General features: G+C 44.6%; 1 protein-coding gene across 3 annotated transcripts in view; it reads left to right on the top strand.

Moving 5' to 3' along the window:
- TFAP2C (transcription factor AP-2 gamma) overlaps positions 1-11745 on the top strand; it is a 31921-nt gene extending 20176 nt beyond the window's left edge. For all 3 annotated transcript variants that reach the window (XM_060277317.1, XM_060277316.1, XM_060277318.1), the window contains exons 5-8: positions 672-790; positions 4853-4994; positions 9375-9656; positions 9863-11745. In XM_060277317.1, coding sequence (XP_060133300.1) covers positions 672-790; positions 4853-4994; positions 9375-9656; positions 9863-9905 — 586 coding nt within the window. In that variant the 3' untranslated portion in view covers positions 9906-11745. The remainder of the gene's footprint in view (positions 1-671; positions 791-4852; positions 4995-9374; positions 9657-9862) is intronic.
- The last annotated feature ends 7215 nt before the right edge of the window (positions 11746-18960 follow it).

Here is an 18960-nt window from a genome sequence, read left to right on the forward strand (position 1 = left end):
AGAGAGGAGAGATCTTCTGAGCAAGGTTCTTGGATAGGTTAAAACACACACACACACACACAGAGTGTTCTAAGAGCATCTGTTGTGGTTACTTTCTAAAAAGAACCAGAGCTATTGGCGTCCTTGAGGAATAATCAAAAGCATGTGGTTTGAAAAACCAAAGGGGTGTGCTGGTGAATCCAGCTCAGATCCACCCTCCCCAATATTCCTCCTCCACAAATGGCACTCCTGATTTCGAGGGCCAGGGCTGGGATCGCAATCTTGGTTAATATATCTATGCTTGTGCCGCAACAAATGCTCAACTTGATGCTCCATGCTTGTAAAAGGTTCAGTTTTCATTACGCCTGCCATAAGCGTAATGATCTTGGATAGTGTGAATGCAAAGGCAAAGCGTATTCTCCCCCCCCCTCCCACCGCTTTCTTTCTTTTTGATCTTGCTTTCTGATGTTTATGTGATGGAGCATTAAAAAGTAGGTCAAAGCTTGTTTTTCCATCCAGGACCCCCCCCCCACGATTCCTCCCCACCCCCCCACCCCCGCACAGCACAATAGAACTGCGCTGAATGTCAGTAATTTGGCATTTCTCAATTGCTTTGAAATGTGTGGCCTCTTTCGGGGGTGTGCGGCTAAATAAAACACTGTCCATCTCTCTCTCCCCCCCCCTATTTGCAGAGCCAAATCTAAAAATGGTGGCCGGTCTCTAAGGGAGAAGCTGGACAAAATTGGCCTCAACCTTCCAGCTGGCAGAAGGAAAGCTGCAAATGTGACTTTATTGACATCGTTGGTGGAAGGTCAGTCTTAATTTTTTTTTTTAAAGAGCCTTTCTGGGTAAAGGACAAATGAGGTGACTTGGATGAGCATGTCCTCTAAAGCAGTGTTGTTCCATTTTCAGACTTTAGCCCAAATATGCATATCTGGACTTCAGCCTTTGCCAACCTGGTTCTCTCCAATTGTTTCTGGACAGCAATACCTGGCTGGGGCTGATAGGAGCTGTGGTCCAAAATGATTTGGAGGACGAAGGGCAGACCCACACCATGCATTTAAAGCACGTCCAGCACACCTTTTTAAAACTCCTGACTTCCCCCAAAGAATCCTGGGAATGGGAAGTTTCCCCCTTTGTCTGAGCCAGAATTCCCAGTACTCTTAACTAATTACAGTTCCCAGGAGTGTGCTCTATAAATATGCACTGGGTGTACTTTAGATATATGGTTTGGATCTGGTTCTGCCATAAGAGTGTTTAAACTTGATTTTTTGGTTTTTCTTTACCCACTACCGCATGGTGTGTCAGTGCTGCTGTTGAGACTTGCGCCCCCCCCTCCCCGTTGAAGCCCAGTGGGCCAAAATCATTAGGAGGGAGAAAGAGAGAGAGAGAGATAAATGTGGGGGGGTGCAATTTCACAAGTGTTAAATTGGGGGTGGGGCCATTGATGTAATGTAGGGTGTAGACTGTGTGTGTTTGTGGGGGTTGATGTTCATCTGAGACTGCCCAGACTCTAAACTGGAAACTGACCTGATGTAACTCCGTCCTTGTGACTCATCTGTGTGTGAACAAGCAGCTGATCTGTTGCTTGAGTAATCAACAATCCCCAGTTTTTATTCATAGGAATTTTATGGCAGCGCTTCCCAAAAGATCTGGATATTCAACATGTGCATAGTCTCCTTTGTTCCTGTCTCTTCTCCCCAACCTCCAGATTATGTCTCGATCCATACTTTTACTGTTGGCCAAATAAATGCATTTCTAGGATGGGAAGAGGGAGTGTGCTCCATCGTTTCTGCAAGAGCTGCGGATGTGGTGTAAGCAGGAGAGCGAATTGGGTAGCCTCTCCAGTGGGATCCTAGGAACCTCTCATTATTTAACTAATTCATTTCCAGAGGCATACTAGTGTGTGTCCCGCCAGACAGTTTGGGGAATTCTTGCCCCACTGCATAACTTTTGATGAAGGAGTTTGAGACAAAGCTTTATGGAGAACAGATCTAGTTGAAATTAATCCATAAATTAAGAAAGTGTCTTAAAAATTACTAATAAGAGTTAAAAGACCTCAGGGGTAGGTGTGTGCGAGTCCAGAATGAGAATGTCCATTCTGATCACTAGTTTAGGAATGTCCCCGAGACAGCAGAGTTCAGTGGTGGACAGTTCCCTGTAGAATCCAGTGTTTTAAAAGAGCAATAGCTCACCCATAATAAAAGCTCAATCAGCCTCTAATAATCTTCAGATCAGAGAAAACTGTTTCCAAAAGAATTATTATTATTATTATTATTATTATTATTATTATTATTATTATTATTTCTTGCCGGTGGAGTTTAAGGCGAGAGTGTAGCAGAAAGCAAGCACATGCAGTGGTTTACTAAGTGAGAGCAATGCTTTATTACAAGCCATGGTTTCTTTGGGATAAATAATCTTTGGGATTGCAGCCATGGGTTCTTTTTAGGCTTTCTACAAATAGAATGTGTGTTCAAAGCAAAAGATTTAATGAAGGAGGAAGGGAGAACTTGCTGGTACTACAATTCCCACCATCCATGCCTGATAGCCATTCTGTTTTGGGCTGGTTTGAGTCTCAACAACATCTGCAGGGCCACAGATTCCAAATATTGGATTTGATCAATTTGCAGTTCCATGTCTTTAAGCGCATGGTGTACACCCATTTGAAATTAAATGGATGAATGGAAAATAAATGTATGAATGGCATCCATTGAAAATAAGCATGACTGAGATGATGCACCACCTGCCTCTTGCAGCTAATCTATGACAGTTCACTCAGCACTTGCAAGAGATCACTTGGGGCATGTTTATCACTTTCATTGCAACATAGGCGAACCATCCTGTATTTTCTGAGCAAATGTGTTCAATCACTGGAATGCTGGGTCGATTGAATTCAAATGGGTGAAATATGCTTTGCATCCCACATCTTTGGTTTAACTGGATTGTCTGGGTGGAATCCGGATCCATTAAAATGAATAGTTGCTTTGCTAGTTGTTTTGATGGGAGTTGTCCTCAAGTTTTGGATGAGTGTCTTTTTGGTTCAAGCTGCACCAACCGTATGGGAGGGGATGCGCTGAACTTGTAAGCCTGCCGTGGTAGCTTCTGTCGCTGTGTGGCTTTACAAATATCTAAGCTGCTCGGAATTTTGTGTTCATCCAAGCTGCTTAATTGTGAAGTAATATTTTGCAATCTCTTTTGACATCTCCCAAAAACAGTCTGGGAACAGAGGCCAATTACAGGATGAGAAGGTAGAATTTGGCTAATTATTGGGGTGGGGGTGGGGCGGGGACGTGGGATGATGCAAGAAACTATCTGCCTCGATCCTAAACAAAATCCCAACTGCTCCAGTCTGAAGAGGATGTTTCTGTATAGACAAATGTCCAAAAAGGGTTTCTTGCTGAAACTTGTTTTCAAGAGAGCTTTGTTTGATCAATAGAGTAGCTCAATAAGTCTCCACCCTTTTTGGAGTCTGGACCCACCATTAGCCTAACACATATGCCATACTAGTCAACTGCCATGGAAAACCCAGGCCATCTCTCTCCCCCCCCCCCCACGAGAGCATGGCAGCCATTTGGGACACCTTGGTCTCTTGCGTGGTTTCGGGCAAAGATCTGCCCCCTGAAAAGTGTTTTTTTGTGGGGCGGGGTCTGTGATCTTGCAAGGCACCCCCAAATGTGTGTGTGTGTGTGTGTGTGTGTGTGTGTGTGTGTGTGTGTTTGTTTGGTGTTGTATCTGAAGAAAATGCTTTTTCCAAGCCTGTTATCTCGTGGCTCATGTGACATGTGCAGGATTTTGGACCTGGACGATGTTGTTCTGGATTTGGGCCACGTTGTGTTAGAGGGTATGGTATCTGAGGACTCATGCCACCTTATTTCCATATATTTATATGGGGACAGTGCTTCTGCTGAAACCCTCATTAGGTCAGCCTGCAACCAAGGCTGGTGCCTTCCAGATGTTTGGGACAGAATCTCCCATCAGGGATCTGAGACTGATGGGAACTGTAGTCCAAATTGTAGATTGCTTCAAGATGCTGTGGGCCCTCTCTTGTTCCCCGCTGAAAATCACTTCCTCTTCTGCATCGTGTGTGTGTGTGTGTGTGTGTGTGTGTGTGTGTGTGTGTGTGTATAAGTTGGTGCATGTGTGTGTGCACGCACGCACACACACACCCACACCCACACACACACCCACACACCCTGTACACTCTTGGGCCTGGCTGTGCCAGCCTGCAGCTCCCGACATATTACTCATTTCACCCCAGAGATGCTGGTCCTCGATGGTGAAAAAATTTCCCATCCCTAGACTGGCTGATCCACACCCTAGAATAAACCAATAGACTAGAAAAAGGGGGTGAGGTTTGTGAGGCCTTGGCCTAATTTTACTTGGGCAGCAAGGAGAAATGGAGGACACCCCACCCATATTTGACTCTGGCCACTGGTTGGTCCCCTGTCCGCACACAGCCCCTGACAGGCCACCTTTGAGGGTTATCCTGTGACAGAATTTTGTCAGTCACTGGCTTAGGCTAAGAGCAAAGAAACCCCTATTGCAGCCTTTGGATATCAAGGCAGAATTGCTCAGGTGCTGTTTCTTCTAGGCAGATTTTGAAATCAAGTGGCACTTTGTATTATGAGTCTGCTGGAAAATTAACTTGGACTTTATGGTCTTAAGTAGGGCATATCATGAAAACGGTGTATGATGTAAAATTTGTGCTGCAAACTGCATTTTTGGAGGGGAGGTATTAAACTAATATTAGATATTAATTTAATATCTAATGTAACTCTCCCTGGGACCTTGGGGTGAAGGGTGGGTAATTAATAAAATGAATAAGAAGAGGATCACAGCTTTATTTTTGTGGTTCTTTTTTCATCTTTTCCAGGCGAAGCTGTACATCTTGCCCGGGATTTTGGCTATGTCTGTGAAACTGAATTTCCTTCCAAGGCTGTGGCCGAATACTTAACTCGGCCGCATCTGGGGCGTAATGAGATGGCTAACAGGAAGAACATGCTGCTGGCTGCAAAGTAGGTATTCTCTTTTTGAACAAGAGCATCCTGGATGACCAATTTGTATTTTAGCATTTGTATCGTAACCCTTAGTTCTACGTAAAGGAAGACTGTGATCTTGATCTGCATGTTAAAAGATTTAGGGCAGGCAAAGGCAAACTCCAGGTGTTTGGGACTACAATTCCCATCATCCCTAGCTAACAGGACCAGTGGTCAGGGGTGATGGGAATTGTAGTCCCAAACATCTGGAGGGCCGGAGTTTGCCTCTGCCTGATTTAGGGGATGGTGGCAGATGTTGAGGCTTGCTTTTAGGCAAGGCTTCCTGGTATTGCTGGACTACAAGCCCCATATCCTTGCTCATGGGTCATGCTGGTTGGAGCTGATGTGAGTTGAACAATTACCTGAAAGTTTCCCTGTCCGCAGCCTATAGGCTCCTACAAGGGCTGGTTCCAAGTTCAAGGGCCCTCTGCCCAGTGTCCACAGATGGGTCCCTCCTGCATCAGTGCATTTTTTAAAAAAAATTAACGCAAGCTTAGGTTTCTGAAGATGTTGAATGTATATGTTTGCCTGATACTGTTTTAAGCAATGCTACAGAATATTGGGGTGATTTTAATAGTAGTAGAGCAAATTGTCTGAATTCTTACGCTTTTTGACATACAAAGTTCCTTGGGTGGGGAGGGCTGTTTACTTCCTGGCAGCTCCAGGGAGGGTAGAAAAAGACTCATTACGAAATGCTGAAGAGCTGCTGTTGGTTGATCTCTGTTGACCCTCTTGTGGTGCTCCAGATGTTCTTGGACTCCAGCTCCCATCAGCCTCAGCCAGCATGGCCAGTAGCTAGTGATGATGGGAGTTGTAGTCAAACAGCAGGTTCCTCATCCTTGCTTGTAGGCAATTTACTCATTAAGACTGGGCAAGGCTCTGACTCTCTGTTTGCTGTGCTCCTTCCGAAGTTCAGCAAAGCTGGGTTCATACTCACAAAAGTGAATGCTTTAGTTCAAATTAATTAAAGTCATGCACAGCATCCAAAGGTGCTTCTGTGTTGAATCGGGGTCCCTGGTTTTTGCTGATCACCCACCCTCTCCAGTCCAACAACAAACTGCTCCTCAAGGTTTGGGAAGACCTTTTCAGGACAGTGTGGGATGTGGCTTGGTTGGTGGTGGTAGGAGGGCTTTGGTGGAGAATGTTGGAAAATTGGTGGGACTTGCCTTGTGAATGGGTGTGTTTCTCATCCATGCAAAATCACCGTTCAGCTCAAGACAATAGTTCTTTAAAAGACTTCCATTTTGGGGATGACACTCTCAGATTGAAGGGTACTAAAAGAAAGTAAAATAAAAAAAATTCCTTCAGTAGCACCTTAAAGACCAACTAAGTTTTTATTTTGGTATGAGCTTTCGTGTGCATGCACACGAAAGCTCATACCAAAATAAAAACTTAGTTGGTCTTTAAGGTGCTACTGAAGGAATTTTTTTTATTTTACTTCGATCCAGACCAACACGGCTACCTACCTGTAACTAAAAGAAAGTGTTTGAGGTGAATTTCCTCTGATGTCTAAATCTACGAAATATTTTTTAATTTGAGTATTCTTAAAGCAACCTTTCACTTTTTGGTTCCCCACGTTTGTTTTGTCCTAAATTTATGTGTGTGTGTTTTAATGGAATAGTGGACTCCTCTAGGAGGTTGTAGCTATTTTGTGTTTTTTAAAAAAATGTTGGGTGGACCTCAGGGTTGCATAGCTAGTTCCTGATACAATAGAGTTTTATGGTGATTTGTGCCAAAATCTGGTTTGGGTACCATGGCGTCTGCTTAGAGCATTTTGAGGTTTGGAGTGCAGCCCGAGTTTTACTGAATCCAGTGGTGAAATTCTCTTTGAATGGAGAAAGGATTTTAAGAAGAAATCTGAAGGCTCCAGAATGCATCACACGTAGGCTATTGTTTCAGGATGAGAGCTTTCCAAAGTAGAGCATTACGTATGTTTCTGCATTTGGGGCTGGATGAAAACGCGTTTTATTTTTAAATGGTGCTTAAAATGTCAATAGGAGAAAATAAGGACCTTTTAGCTTTAATATGTCTAGGCGAATGCTTGCAAGATCAAAAGGCACCACGTGCCTTTTGGAGCACAGATTCATCAAATCCTCATAATACAGTGATCCCTGTGGGGGTTTTAAGATGTGAAACATCCAAAAGCATTTTAGGGGCATCTAGCAGCACATTTCCACTTACAGCCTGGAAACTTTAAAGCAGGTCTAGGCAGAAGATCATATGGAAGGGAAGGTTTTCCTTCCAGTACTCAGGGCATGGTACACTAGTACCACCCACCAGAATTGAGCCTGGTGGCTATGTGTGTGCTTGTGCCAAGTTATAAGGATTGGTGTAATACAGTCTTTTCCTGCTGCCCAAGTAACATCCTGGTAGCAGCATTCTGCACTAGCTGCAGCCTGTGGACTGTATTCAAGAGCAGCCACACACAGTGCATTGCAGTAGCCCAGCTAAGAGGTTGGTTCACTGATGCTTGACTGTCCCAGCCCAGGAAGCGTTCGTCATGGGGACATAGCAGCTTCTTATATACCAAGTCAGACCATTAGTTTATTATTGTTTGCTAGAACAGTTTCCCCAAGACCTTTCTGGAGAAGCAGAGGGTTTTACCTGGGGCCTTTTTAAATACACTCTGCCCTTGAGCTGAGGCCCTTTCCTAAGCCACCTGTGCTTTCAGGTAAATTATAAATTTGTATACCACTCTTCATCTGCAGGGCAGTTCACGGGTAGCTTAGGAGTACTCCTCTAATCTAGGCAGCTGCTCCTTTGGGGAGTGTTGCCCTATCCAGGACAGGCCATCTCACGAAATTCTGTACCCATGAACCACTTACCCACAGCAGCTCCATCTAATCATGATTCAGCTTTGGTTTGTTGACTTGCATCCAGCCCATCACTGCCTACAGGCACTGGTCCAGGACTTGCACATCTTCTTCTGATTCAGATGGCATGGAGCGATACAGTTGGGTGTCACCTGCAGGGCATCGAACTCCAAATCCTCAGAGGACACCTCCTAGTGATTTCAAATGCACGCTGACTAAACGTGGGAAACAAGACGGATCCCCGTGGATCTCAAACCCCTTGCAAGAAAGGGTGCTTTTATGTGTGTGTGTGATAGGGCAGTAGTTGCATAGAAACTTGGTGTCCTGTTGAGGAAGATGTCCTTCAGTACAATGGGCATCTTCTTCCTAAATGAGGCATCAACTACTCTCTGGACCTGCCCAGTCAGACCCTCTCTGCCACATCTTAAAAGCCATGGTGGGCACAGGGGTCGAGAGAGCACACCCACATCCCTGGATAAGTGAAGCTCATATTGCAAACTTTGAGCAGATGGTGCTCTAAAGGCCCTCTCAGGACCCGCATCAACTGGTGTCAGATTTGCGGCGGGGATGAGCGATTCAAAGGCCCTCAAGGACCTTGATGAAACTCTCATGGTGTGCTTAAGAGTGTTTAGCCATGAACAGTTTCAAATTGATAACACGGTGCAAAATAAGCATTTTTTTATAAAAAAAACCACAAAGTAGTCTTATAGGAGGCAAAGAGGTTTCCTCTCCCTCTTAAAATTCTGAGGGCCAATGTGTGAAACTGTAGCCTTCTCTAGGAATAATAAAATGAATACTGGCTTCCCCACTGGGGCAACCCCACTGCCCTCTTGAGGTGGTCTTGAAGGTGCCAATGGCAAGTGCGTTGGTGATGTCAGAAACACCTGTTCCATAGGCCCCTCCTCCAAAAGGCTCCGCCCACACTTGCACTCTACTGTGGTTGCTTTGCTCTCTTCCTTGGTGGTGCTCTTAGTGCGCCGAAGGGGTGGCTGGAAAAAAAAATCGGCCTCCCTTCGCTCCTGCGGTCTCTTTTACCACCTCCTTTGCCCTACCAGCTTCCGAGCTTTGCTACATGGAAGAACAGTCTGATTCAGTATAAGATAACTGCTTTTGTTTAGCCTACCTTGGAGGGCTGCTCTGAGGATAACAAACACACTGATCTGAGTTGTGCAAACAGCTGACTTGTGTGACATAGGAAATGGCAGCTGTGTTCTTCAATTTTTTCAGTTAGCTCAGTGTTCTTCACGCTTGGGGGCGGGGGTCTCCAGCTGTTGTTGGACTACAACTCCCATCATCTCCAGCAAGCAGAGATGATGGGAATTGTAGTCCAACAACAGCTGGAGACCCAAGTTTGAGAAACACTAAGGTAGCTGACCTTAAAATATCTTTCTGTTTTATAGTATACTAGGGGAAGTAATTAGAGACACACCCACCTGCCCGCTGTAATATCACTCTTGACTTTCTGATTTGGCAGGCCGTGCTCCCTTTTTAACTGTGGCGGCCAATGGTTTTGTTGAAAGTTAATTCAATGTGTTGTCTCTTGCAGGCAGATCTGCAAAGAATTCACTGAACTCCTCACTCAGGACCGCACCCCTCTTGGCAATGCGAGGCCGAGCCCCATCTTAGACCCTGGCATCCAGGGCTGCTTGACTCACTTCAGCCTAATCACCCACGGCTTCGGGAGCGCTGCTATCTGTGCTGCCATGACGTCTGTCCAGAACTACCTGAACGAAGCGCTAAAAATAGCAGACAAAACGTACATGAACGCCGGCGACCAGAGCCCTGTGGAAACCAATAAAAGCATTGAGAAAATGGACAAGCACCGGAAGTGAGTGAGAGAGAGTGGGAGAAAGAGGAAGAAGCCAGACTTTTGTATACTGTTTCTCGCACACAGACTTTTAAGATCGTCTTGCCTAGAGGGCATGTAGATAATCTGTTACAACTTGCTTCGGGGCGTGTTTTTCATTTTTTAAGCATCCTTTTCAGGCTCCTCCGTGAGATACATGTGTCTCTCTTTCTCTCCTTTCTTTAAAGCTGCTGTTATCCATTCATTGTGGGACCAGGGAACCGAAGATAAACCTGAGTACAAGCTTTTAATTTCATTTTTTAAAGGAAAAAAAAACTTTTAAACAGTAAAAAGTGGTGCTATTTTTTTTCTTGTATGGAAGTCTGTTTAGTGCTATTTCTCAAAACTTTGAGTAAGATGCTCTTTTTCATTGCGTACATCCTGATAGCAGCATTCAGATGGGACACTAAACCATGGTTTTTAATGTTACCTGAAGCCCTGGAACTTTGCTCTTTGCAGTTGCAAGGATGAGATAGGAAGCATTTGCTTACTGCTTGACACCAAGTATAGTTTATCTGTATGTTAAAAAACGACAAACCATCACTAGTGTAAATCAATCTGCCCCAGTTGATGCTCTCTGTTTTGGACTGGCAGCTTCCATCAGCCCATGGTCAGAGATTATGGGAGTTGTGATCCCAAATGTCTGAAAGGCATCAAGATTGCGTGCAAGCTATGGTTTGATAATAATCCAGGACTATAAGCCCCACACCGACCCGGGTTGCTTCAATAAATCACATGTTTACACACACATCATTGTTTATCATTCTGAGATGTCACAAGAAACTAAGGTTAATATTAAACAGAAGGAAAATCCTTCCAGTCTCCCTCTCATGGCTGTGCCAGAGAATAAGAAGAGAAAATGGGGGCCATCAACAAGGTTATAAGTAAGATTTCCCTGGTTCTGGAAATCTTTGGAAACCACCAACAACGTCACTCAGTATTAACCACAGGGTATCTGAAGCCTCGACAAGGCACCCCCAGGGCTGTAAATGCAATGGAATTTTTATCCAAAGGGAAGTTGAACTTGGTATAAAGTGAAATAAATTGTCTGATGGTCATTTGAACACCTTGCATCACCTTGCAACCTCTTGGGGGCTTTTTGAGAGTGATTCAGACTTCTAGGCACAAATCCTGGAAGTTATTCTAATGCCGACTAGGCGTTTGCTGGACTCAAATGAACAGGGCAGCAAGCACGAAAGTGGGGAAGGGGAACCTTCAGCTGCTCAGATCTTGTTGGACTACAGTTCCCATCGTCCTCGGCTGGCATGGCTGGGGATGAGTCCAACAGTGCCTGGGAGACGTCACAGGCTTCTCATCCCTGCAGTAAAGCGAACTGTAGCAGTTCTTACACAAGGAAAAACTAGTTCAAGCTAAAAAAGAATGCAAAAGAAAACTTGCTTCCATTTTTTTTAATGCCAGGATACTGCAGCTTTATATATGTCATCAGGTCTCGTGTTTTTAAAATAGGAAAAAAACTTGAAAGAATAGGCACATAAAAAAAAATTTTTTTTGCCTATATAGGCCAAAAAGTTTATATATATATATGAATATATATAAATATATATATAAATATATCCAGGGAGGTTTTTATGTGTATAAGGGAAAACAGTGTGTTGGAATGTATATATTTATTTATGTGTAATTTAATGGGTCTTGTAAATAATGGTGAACATTTTAATACTTTTTTTTATAAATGGGGTTCAAAATTTTAAATCCGCCTCCTTTCCTCCCTCCAAAAAGGTAATGGGTAAGCTCAAATACACTGCTATACAGGTCTGTTTATGCTGGGTATTTAAAAGTGACTTTTTACAAAAAAAATAAAAATGAAAACCCTCAATTCTTGCCACTGTAGATTTTTGTATCCGATCTGAGGTGTGTATTGACAAAGCAATAACTTTGTGTACTTGGTATCCATTCAAAAGGAGTGTGTGTGTGTGTGTGAGAGAGAGAGAGAGAGGGGGGGGGAAGAAGAATGGAAGTCATAAAAAAAACCTACATCCCACTTCACTTGTAAATGTCTTCCTGTTACCCAAAAGCCGTTGTATAGGATAATCCATATAATAAAAATATTCTGGATAGAAAGTATTGAATGGTGTTTAACTGGAAGTGGGTTGCCGGGGGGGGGGGGGGAAGAAAGGAAGAGTGTTTTTGCTTCTTATGGGGGATGGGCAACAGAATACCGAAAATGGACATCGTAATTGAATACACAGTTCTTTATAGTGCATCGAACTAATGGAACAGACATGTGAAGCTGAGTGCCAGTACAGCTAATGGTTTCAATTATATAAGGAACCGTCTCTATTGCCATGACTGCTCTCTTCCCCTACCTCCGTCCTCACGGATAACGATGTGCCAAGGCAAAGAAGGAGCCTGAAAGCTTCCTTTAAAAAATAAATATATATTTAAAAAAATGCTCTGTCTAATCACTTCAGCGTATAAATTCAGAGCTGGCCCAAGGCACTTTGCTGCTTGAGGCAGACGACAAGGAGGTACCTCCCTCCCACGTTCAGAAGGTAACTGAGAGCCACCTTTAACGCCAGCAACAGGATGGCAAAAACCTCTGCACCACATGAGGGGAGGGGCTGCTGGCTAGTTTAGGGGGTGCAGGGCATTCCTGGCTTCTGCCCTCCAACAGCCAGGGAGGTGGTGCTACAGCTGCCACTCAGCTTCTGCCGCTTGAGGCACTTGTCTCCCTCTGCCCAATGGTTGGGCCGGCCCTGTGTGAATTGAAGCCTATGGTGGATGTTTTGTTTCTATGCCCATCCCAGCAATTTCTAATGTGGAGAGCGTAACCACAGTTCCATGCAATGCACTTGTGGGGGTCAAACTACCACCAACTGACCTAGAAGCATAGCTGTCAAGCTTTCCCTTTTTAAAAGGGAAATTCCCTTATGCTGAGTAGGCTTCCTCCCGAGAAAAGGGAAAACATGACAGCTATGCCTATAAGGCCCTGCACCACTTGGGGTCTGCTTACCTGAGAGACTGCCTTATTTCTTACATCCCCAGTAAGGCACTGGGTCTCCTCTAACTTTCCTACTCTATGGCAACCCAGAGCAGGGCTTTCACTGTGGCTGTCCCTACTCCCTGGAATCATATTTCTGATGAGAGGTGTCAGGTGCCCACAATCCATACTTTATGGAACATATTTTTGTTCTGACAAACTTTCCCAGTTGGATGAATAGCTCTCTCTGCTATGGGCATCCACTTTGTCTTGTCCTTAAAAACCCATCTTTGGTTCTTTGTGCTCCTTTTAACTGCTTTTATTATATTTTGTACATCACTTTGGGACCCCGGAAGGATTGGTCCAAGGGCAAGGGAGCCACTTCTATCAGCTGTTTGAAAATCTCAACAATGTTTGGGGTGTCCTGGTTTTTACTTTTTGAAATATGGCAACCCTAGACACGGGGAAGTGTTTGCATCAGTCCAGGTGGGAGGTGGGGTAGCTTTGGGTTGAGATGTCCGGATCCGTCTCTCTTTGTCTGCGTTGTATCTCGGTGGTTAGAGAGGTAGGCTTCGGGAATTACATGTCTGGGCCAAGGACTGGGGGAGTGGGGCTGCAATCCCAGTAAAGATGGGGAAGGGGAAGATACAGAGAAATGTCTGCAAGGGGAGGAAAAGGCCTAGTTACATCAATTCTGTTCCCGCAGCAAGCGAAGCACCAGATTGCCTTCAGTTCCTCTGGAGGGTTATCTGTCCCTCCTCTCCCCCCCCCCTTCTAGCTAGCTGTTAACCTGGCAGAAGCCAATTCCTTGGCATTGAAAGTGCTCGGATCATTGAATTGTTCCTGCTGCGAGGACGCATCAGGAATTGTCTTCTGTTTTCTGTCGCAACTCTCTCTGAGTTACTGCTTTGGCCTGACCAGCTTCCATTAAGAGGGCACAGCAGGAACACTATATCTCATGAAAATACAGAGATCTGGCTCCTGCTGGGTGGATACGTCTTCCTATTACACATCCTACTCAGGAAAAAAAAAGGGCTGAGGAATCTGGACCTATTTGCCCAAAACAAGAGTAAGAGTTTGGAGTACAGAAGTTTGGTTCTATCTAGTTCTCAGTGCTGGTTCAGCAGATCAGACCGAAAGGAAGCTATTCACTTTTCCTTAAAATGGAAACCAAATTGTAATTTTCCAAAGCCATGTGATTTGGTTCACCTGTTTTAGTGCCTGATGAGTGCAGTGCAAATTGGTGACCTGATTTGTGGGGGATTGCAGGAGGAGCCTTCAAATGCAGCATTGTTTGCTTGACGAGTCGTAGCTGAAACCAAACCAGTTTGCCCTCCTGGATCCCAAGGTGCTGATTTTAAGCTCGTAAAAATCTTCAGCCTGCGCTACCTCCTCTCCCCATATCCTGGTGCCATCTTTATGGAGGGTGTGCTCTGGGCAGCGTACCTTTGTGGCAAGGAAAGTCTGCAAGAGAGCACTCCCAAGGTAGCCTGACTCCACCTTCTCTCTGGGTCTGACTTCCTCTCTTTCCAAATGGGTCCATGGCTCAGTGGTAGAGCTTAGTGCCTTACGTGCAGAGGGTTCCAGGTTCCATTTTTAGCAACCGCAGTCAGAGTCTCCAAAACCAGAAGCAGGATGACTACAAGCCATGCCTTCCCTCTAGAATTCAAACTTGCAAATTGTTTTTAAACTGAAGGATGAAACTGATGCTAAAAAGATGTGTGTTCCAAAAGCTTCACACTAACCAAGATCATTTGAGGGAAAATTGCACTTCAGGTACACTTTTCATTGCAGGATTTACACAGAAGTAGACCAATGACAAGAAGAAAACTTATGGCCTATGACAGGGGTCCCCAAACTAAGGCCCAGGGGCCGGATGTGGCCCAATCACCTTCTAAACCCAGCCTGCGGACGGTCCGGGAACCAGCGTGTTTTTACATGAGTAGAATGTGTCCTTTTATTTAAAATGCATCTCTGGGTTATTTGTGGGGCATAGGAAGTCATTCTCTTCCCCCCCCCCCAAAAAATATAGTCTGGCCTCCCACAAGGTCTGAGGGACAGTGGACCGGCCCCCTGCTGAAAAAGTTTGCTGACCCCTGGCCTATGATAAGGGACGTGGGTAGCGCTGTGGTCTAAACCACTGGGCCTCTTGGGATTGCTGGCAATCAGAAGGTTGGCGGTTCAAATCCCCGCGACGGAGTGAGCTCCCGTAGCTTGGTCCCAGCTCCTGCCAACGTAGCAGTTTGAAAGCACACCAGAAAGTGCAAGTACATAAATAGGTACCGCTCTGGCGGGAAGGCAAACAGCGTTTCTGTGCGCTGCTCTGGTTTTGCCAGAAGCGGCTTAGTCATGCTGGCTACATGACCCGGAAAAACTGTCTGCGGACAAACGCCGGCTCCCTCAGCCTGTAAAGCGAGATGAGCGCCACAAACCCAGAGTCGTTTCTGACTGGACTTAATTGTCAGGGGTCCTTTGCATTTTATTTTTTCGACCTATGACATAGTTCTCCTAGGTGAAGCTACCTTAAAGGCTAGTTATCTTCAACAGGCATTCTGCAGATGGCAGGTATAGTCACTGAGGCGCCATTTTCCCTTCTCACACACAGGTGCATAAATCATCAAACAGGTATATGCTCCTTGCACTCCCCCACCCCCAAAGGATGAAAATTTAGGCTGCAGTCCTGCACACACTCAATGGATCCTTCCCCCCCCCCCCTGAGCAGACATGTAAAGGATTGCATGGTCGATCAATTAAAACGTGTATGAACCACCAAGGAATTCAATTAGTTAATATTTTGAAGTAGGTCAGTGATGAAGGATGGAACAAGAAGGATGAGGTTCTAACTTCTTTTTGTTGATTTACATAAAAGGAAGACATTCAAATCTTGCTTGAGGAACAGGCATTCACATTCAGAGTGAGAAATGCTGGCCATAAGGAAAACCAAGCATCATGAAAAGATTAAGAAGGAACTTCTGTCCCTCTTCAAATTGCTGCGTGCTGCTTTCTTTTGTGCAGAGAGAGAGAGGAGCAGACTTTGATCATACTGTAGTACAATATTTTAAATTAGCTGAACAGAAAAAGCTTGCTTTTTATTAGTGTATCAAGCTAGACACTGCGGTTGCCGTCTGGCAGAAGGAATAGGCTTGTTTCCATTTATTTCAGGATGTACCCAAGCCAAGCCAGTGGATAATCTAGTGGGACTTACTGGTGCATTGTATAGATGAGATTTCCCACCCCCACCCCGTCTTAATATGCATGACTGTGCTAATGATATAGATTATAGCACAACCACGTCTACTCTCATACTTAAGAGGCTTCATCTTTATTCTGTTTTTCTTAAAAGTAATAACAATAGAGGAAGAGGAAATACCCTGCTAATTAAAAAAATAGAATTTTCTTTTCTTCCAACACTGCTGTAAAGGGATTTTTCAAGCACCCTTCCCCCCTCCAGTTTTGCCTTACTCTCAAAGCAATTCTGTTAGTAATGGCTTGCCATGTAGGAAAATGAGCCAGGGAAGAACTAGGAAAATAAACAAATTCAAGTTCCCACTCTTTCTTTATGGTTGCCTTCGGATGTCACAGTAAACAATGGTTTATTGTGACAGGAACAAGTCTAGCCCAGACTCATACACTGGTGCATGAGTCCTCTGGCACAGTCACAAGGAGGAGACTGGAAGCTTTTGTTTCCTTTTTTTGATTAACAGAAATTTAGCATTATTTCCAAACTCTAAACTGTGTCTTAACTATGATTTGTTGAAACAAGCCAAATTCCTACACCATGGTTTGAAGTCAACTAATCTCAAGATAACCATAGTGAATATTAACCATAGTTTGGTATGGGAGACACAACAAGCCGTGGTTAATCGGAAATGGAAGATCAAGTGTCTCATCTCTTCCTTGCCTGAGGAGAAGGTGATGTGCAAACATGGCCACAGTTACATAATGAAATAATGTTATTACCACCAGGAATAGTCCATGCAGGAGATAAGATATTAGTAACTGCCATGGCCTGGTTGCATGTAAAGCTAATCTAAACTATGGCTTTGTGTGAATGAGCAAGGATTTTGGTTTCTAGAGTGGCTGTGGTACTCTTCCATGGGTCCTGCAGGGCTAAGCCATGGTTTGGCTCAGTGTTACTGACAACAGAATTAACTCCTTAGTTACAAACTTATTATCCCTGCTGTTGCACTTTCAACAATTCTGCCATTCTGCTCACCCACCTTCTATTGCAGAGATGTCATGGAACTACCCACATTAAAAAGAGGCTGCATATTGTGTCTCTGCACGAGTTAATGCCCTGGGTTGAGATCCTTCCAGCTGGGAGGTACGCCCAGAACAGTGACTTCAGCAGCAACAGAGATGGTGAGTCATTGTTGCAATTATGCAGTCTAACAGTAAATCTTTTCAGGCATTAAGACTGAGGTGTGCCTTAATTTTAATTAAGGGGGGAGAAGGGTGCATTTCTGCTAACAGGAGTTTGGGAAACTTTACTTCAAAGAAATGGGGATGCAGTATATATAAATCAGCTTTTCAAGGTTTGTTAGGTTTGGGAAGTGTGAAACAAATGATGGCATTTGACCATGTTTTAGTCCAGGCATGCCCAAACTGTGGCCCTCCAGATGTTTTTGCCTACAACTCCCATGATCCCTAGCTAACAGGACCAGTGGTCAGGGATGATGGGAATTGTAGTCCAAAACATCTGGAGGGCCAAAGTTCGGGGATGCCTGTTTTAGTCACATAATTCTCAGCATGGGTTTACTTTGAGGTTTCTGGATGTGTCTGAAATAGACCTCTCTTGGCTATCTTGGTATGAACTGTTTCCTTCCTTCCTTTAATCGCTTTCTGTTATAATGGTTGTTTTCCTCGCATTAGATCAACGGCATCTCATTCAAGTGTCCTTGCTACCACAAATTAAAACGAAACCAACAACACCAGTTGTACTGAAAATGTATTTGTTGCGATGCTGCCATCTCCCTTCCAAAGAACTCAGGCTGATGTACATGAATACAGTTACATCCAAGCACAGAGAGCGAGAACACACTCACTAAATGCAAGGAGAAAGTCCGACTGCACCTGCCTGGACACTGCCATACCCCACCAGCAAGGCTCCCAAACTTCCTGACACTAGCCAGAAGGCCTGGAAGATAAACCTGTACTTGAGCAGGTAAACCAGGCATAGGCAACCTTGGCTCTCCAGATGTTTCGAACTACAACTCCCATGATCCCTGACCACTGGCCCTGTTAGCTAGGGATCACGGGAGTTGTAGTTACAAAACATCTGGAGAGCCAAGGTTGCCTATGCCTGAGCTAAACACACATAGCTGCTTCTTTCGTGGCTTCCGGCTAACGCGAAGAAGTCTGGCGCAAATGGATTGAAGTGGTGCCAACCTTGTGGGGGTACAGCTACATTAGGAGCAGGGTACAGTGCCCCTCCTCCATTGAATGTAACTCATGGTAGGGCACATGCTCTGTGCAAAGAAAGCCTTGGTGTCTCCCAGGTGGGGATAGGAAATTTTGGAGAGATGACGAGCTTGTGGCACAAGCTGGGCATCAGCAGGAGGACCTTTTACTGTGACACTGTCTTGCACATTTGAGCCTGGATAGCTCAGCTGGCTACAGCATGGTGCTGTTAACACCAAGGTTGCAGGTTCAATCCCTGTATGGGACAGCTGCATATTCCTGCATTGCAGGGGGGTGAACTTGATCCTCAGGATCCCTTCCAACTCTACAATTCTGTGATTCCATCCGCCTGTCCTACTAAGCCACACTGCTAGGGGGGGGCAATATAGTGTTATGCTATGGCTTCCCCCACCACTCCTGATCACAGCTTTAAGGCTGATCTTTCATTTCTTTCTCTCTCTTTTTTAACAAAAAACGATTAACAGCATTTGTATTTCCATAGCTAATTTGGTTCTTCATGAGCCACTTTTGATGACCAATTTTAATAGCCTCCCATTTTCTTCCCAGGAGCCAAAACTTGCTCATGTAATGAGATGACTTTATGGAACAATGCCATGCCATGACATCGTCCACAACCACCCCCTTTTTTATGAGAGGGGAAAAAATAGATCCCTTAGCACATTATTTCCAAGCAAATATAGTATGAAGAAGCAGACCAACAGAACAGGTTTCAACAAGCGTCCTCAAGCAAAAAGCTACAGTAAGGAACAGGGGAAAAAACACCTCTGTTTCCCCCCTTGAAATATTTTGATTCCGTCCTTTGTTCACCCTAAAGTTGGATATATAGAGAGGACCACTTGTGTGGATGGATAAAGGCTATTAGATGAATTCAAGGAGGATATGTCTACCAGTGGCTACCAGCCACAGTCAGCTTCTGCATACCAG

Source organism: Zootoca vivipara, chromosome 7 (assembly GCF_963506605.1).
Source record: "Zootoca vivipara chromosome 7, rZooViv1.1, whole genome shotgun sequence".
NCBI classification, from domain to species: Eukaryota; Metazoa; Chordata; class Lepidosauria; order Squamata; family Lacertidae; genus Zootoca; species Zootoca vivipara.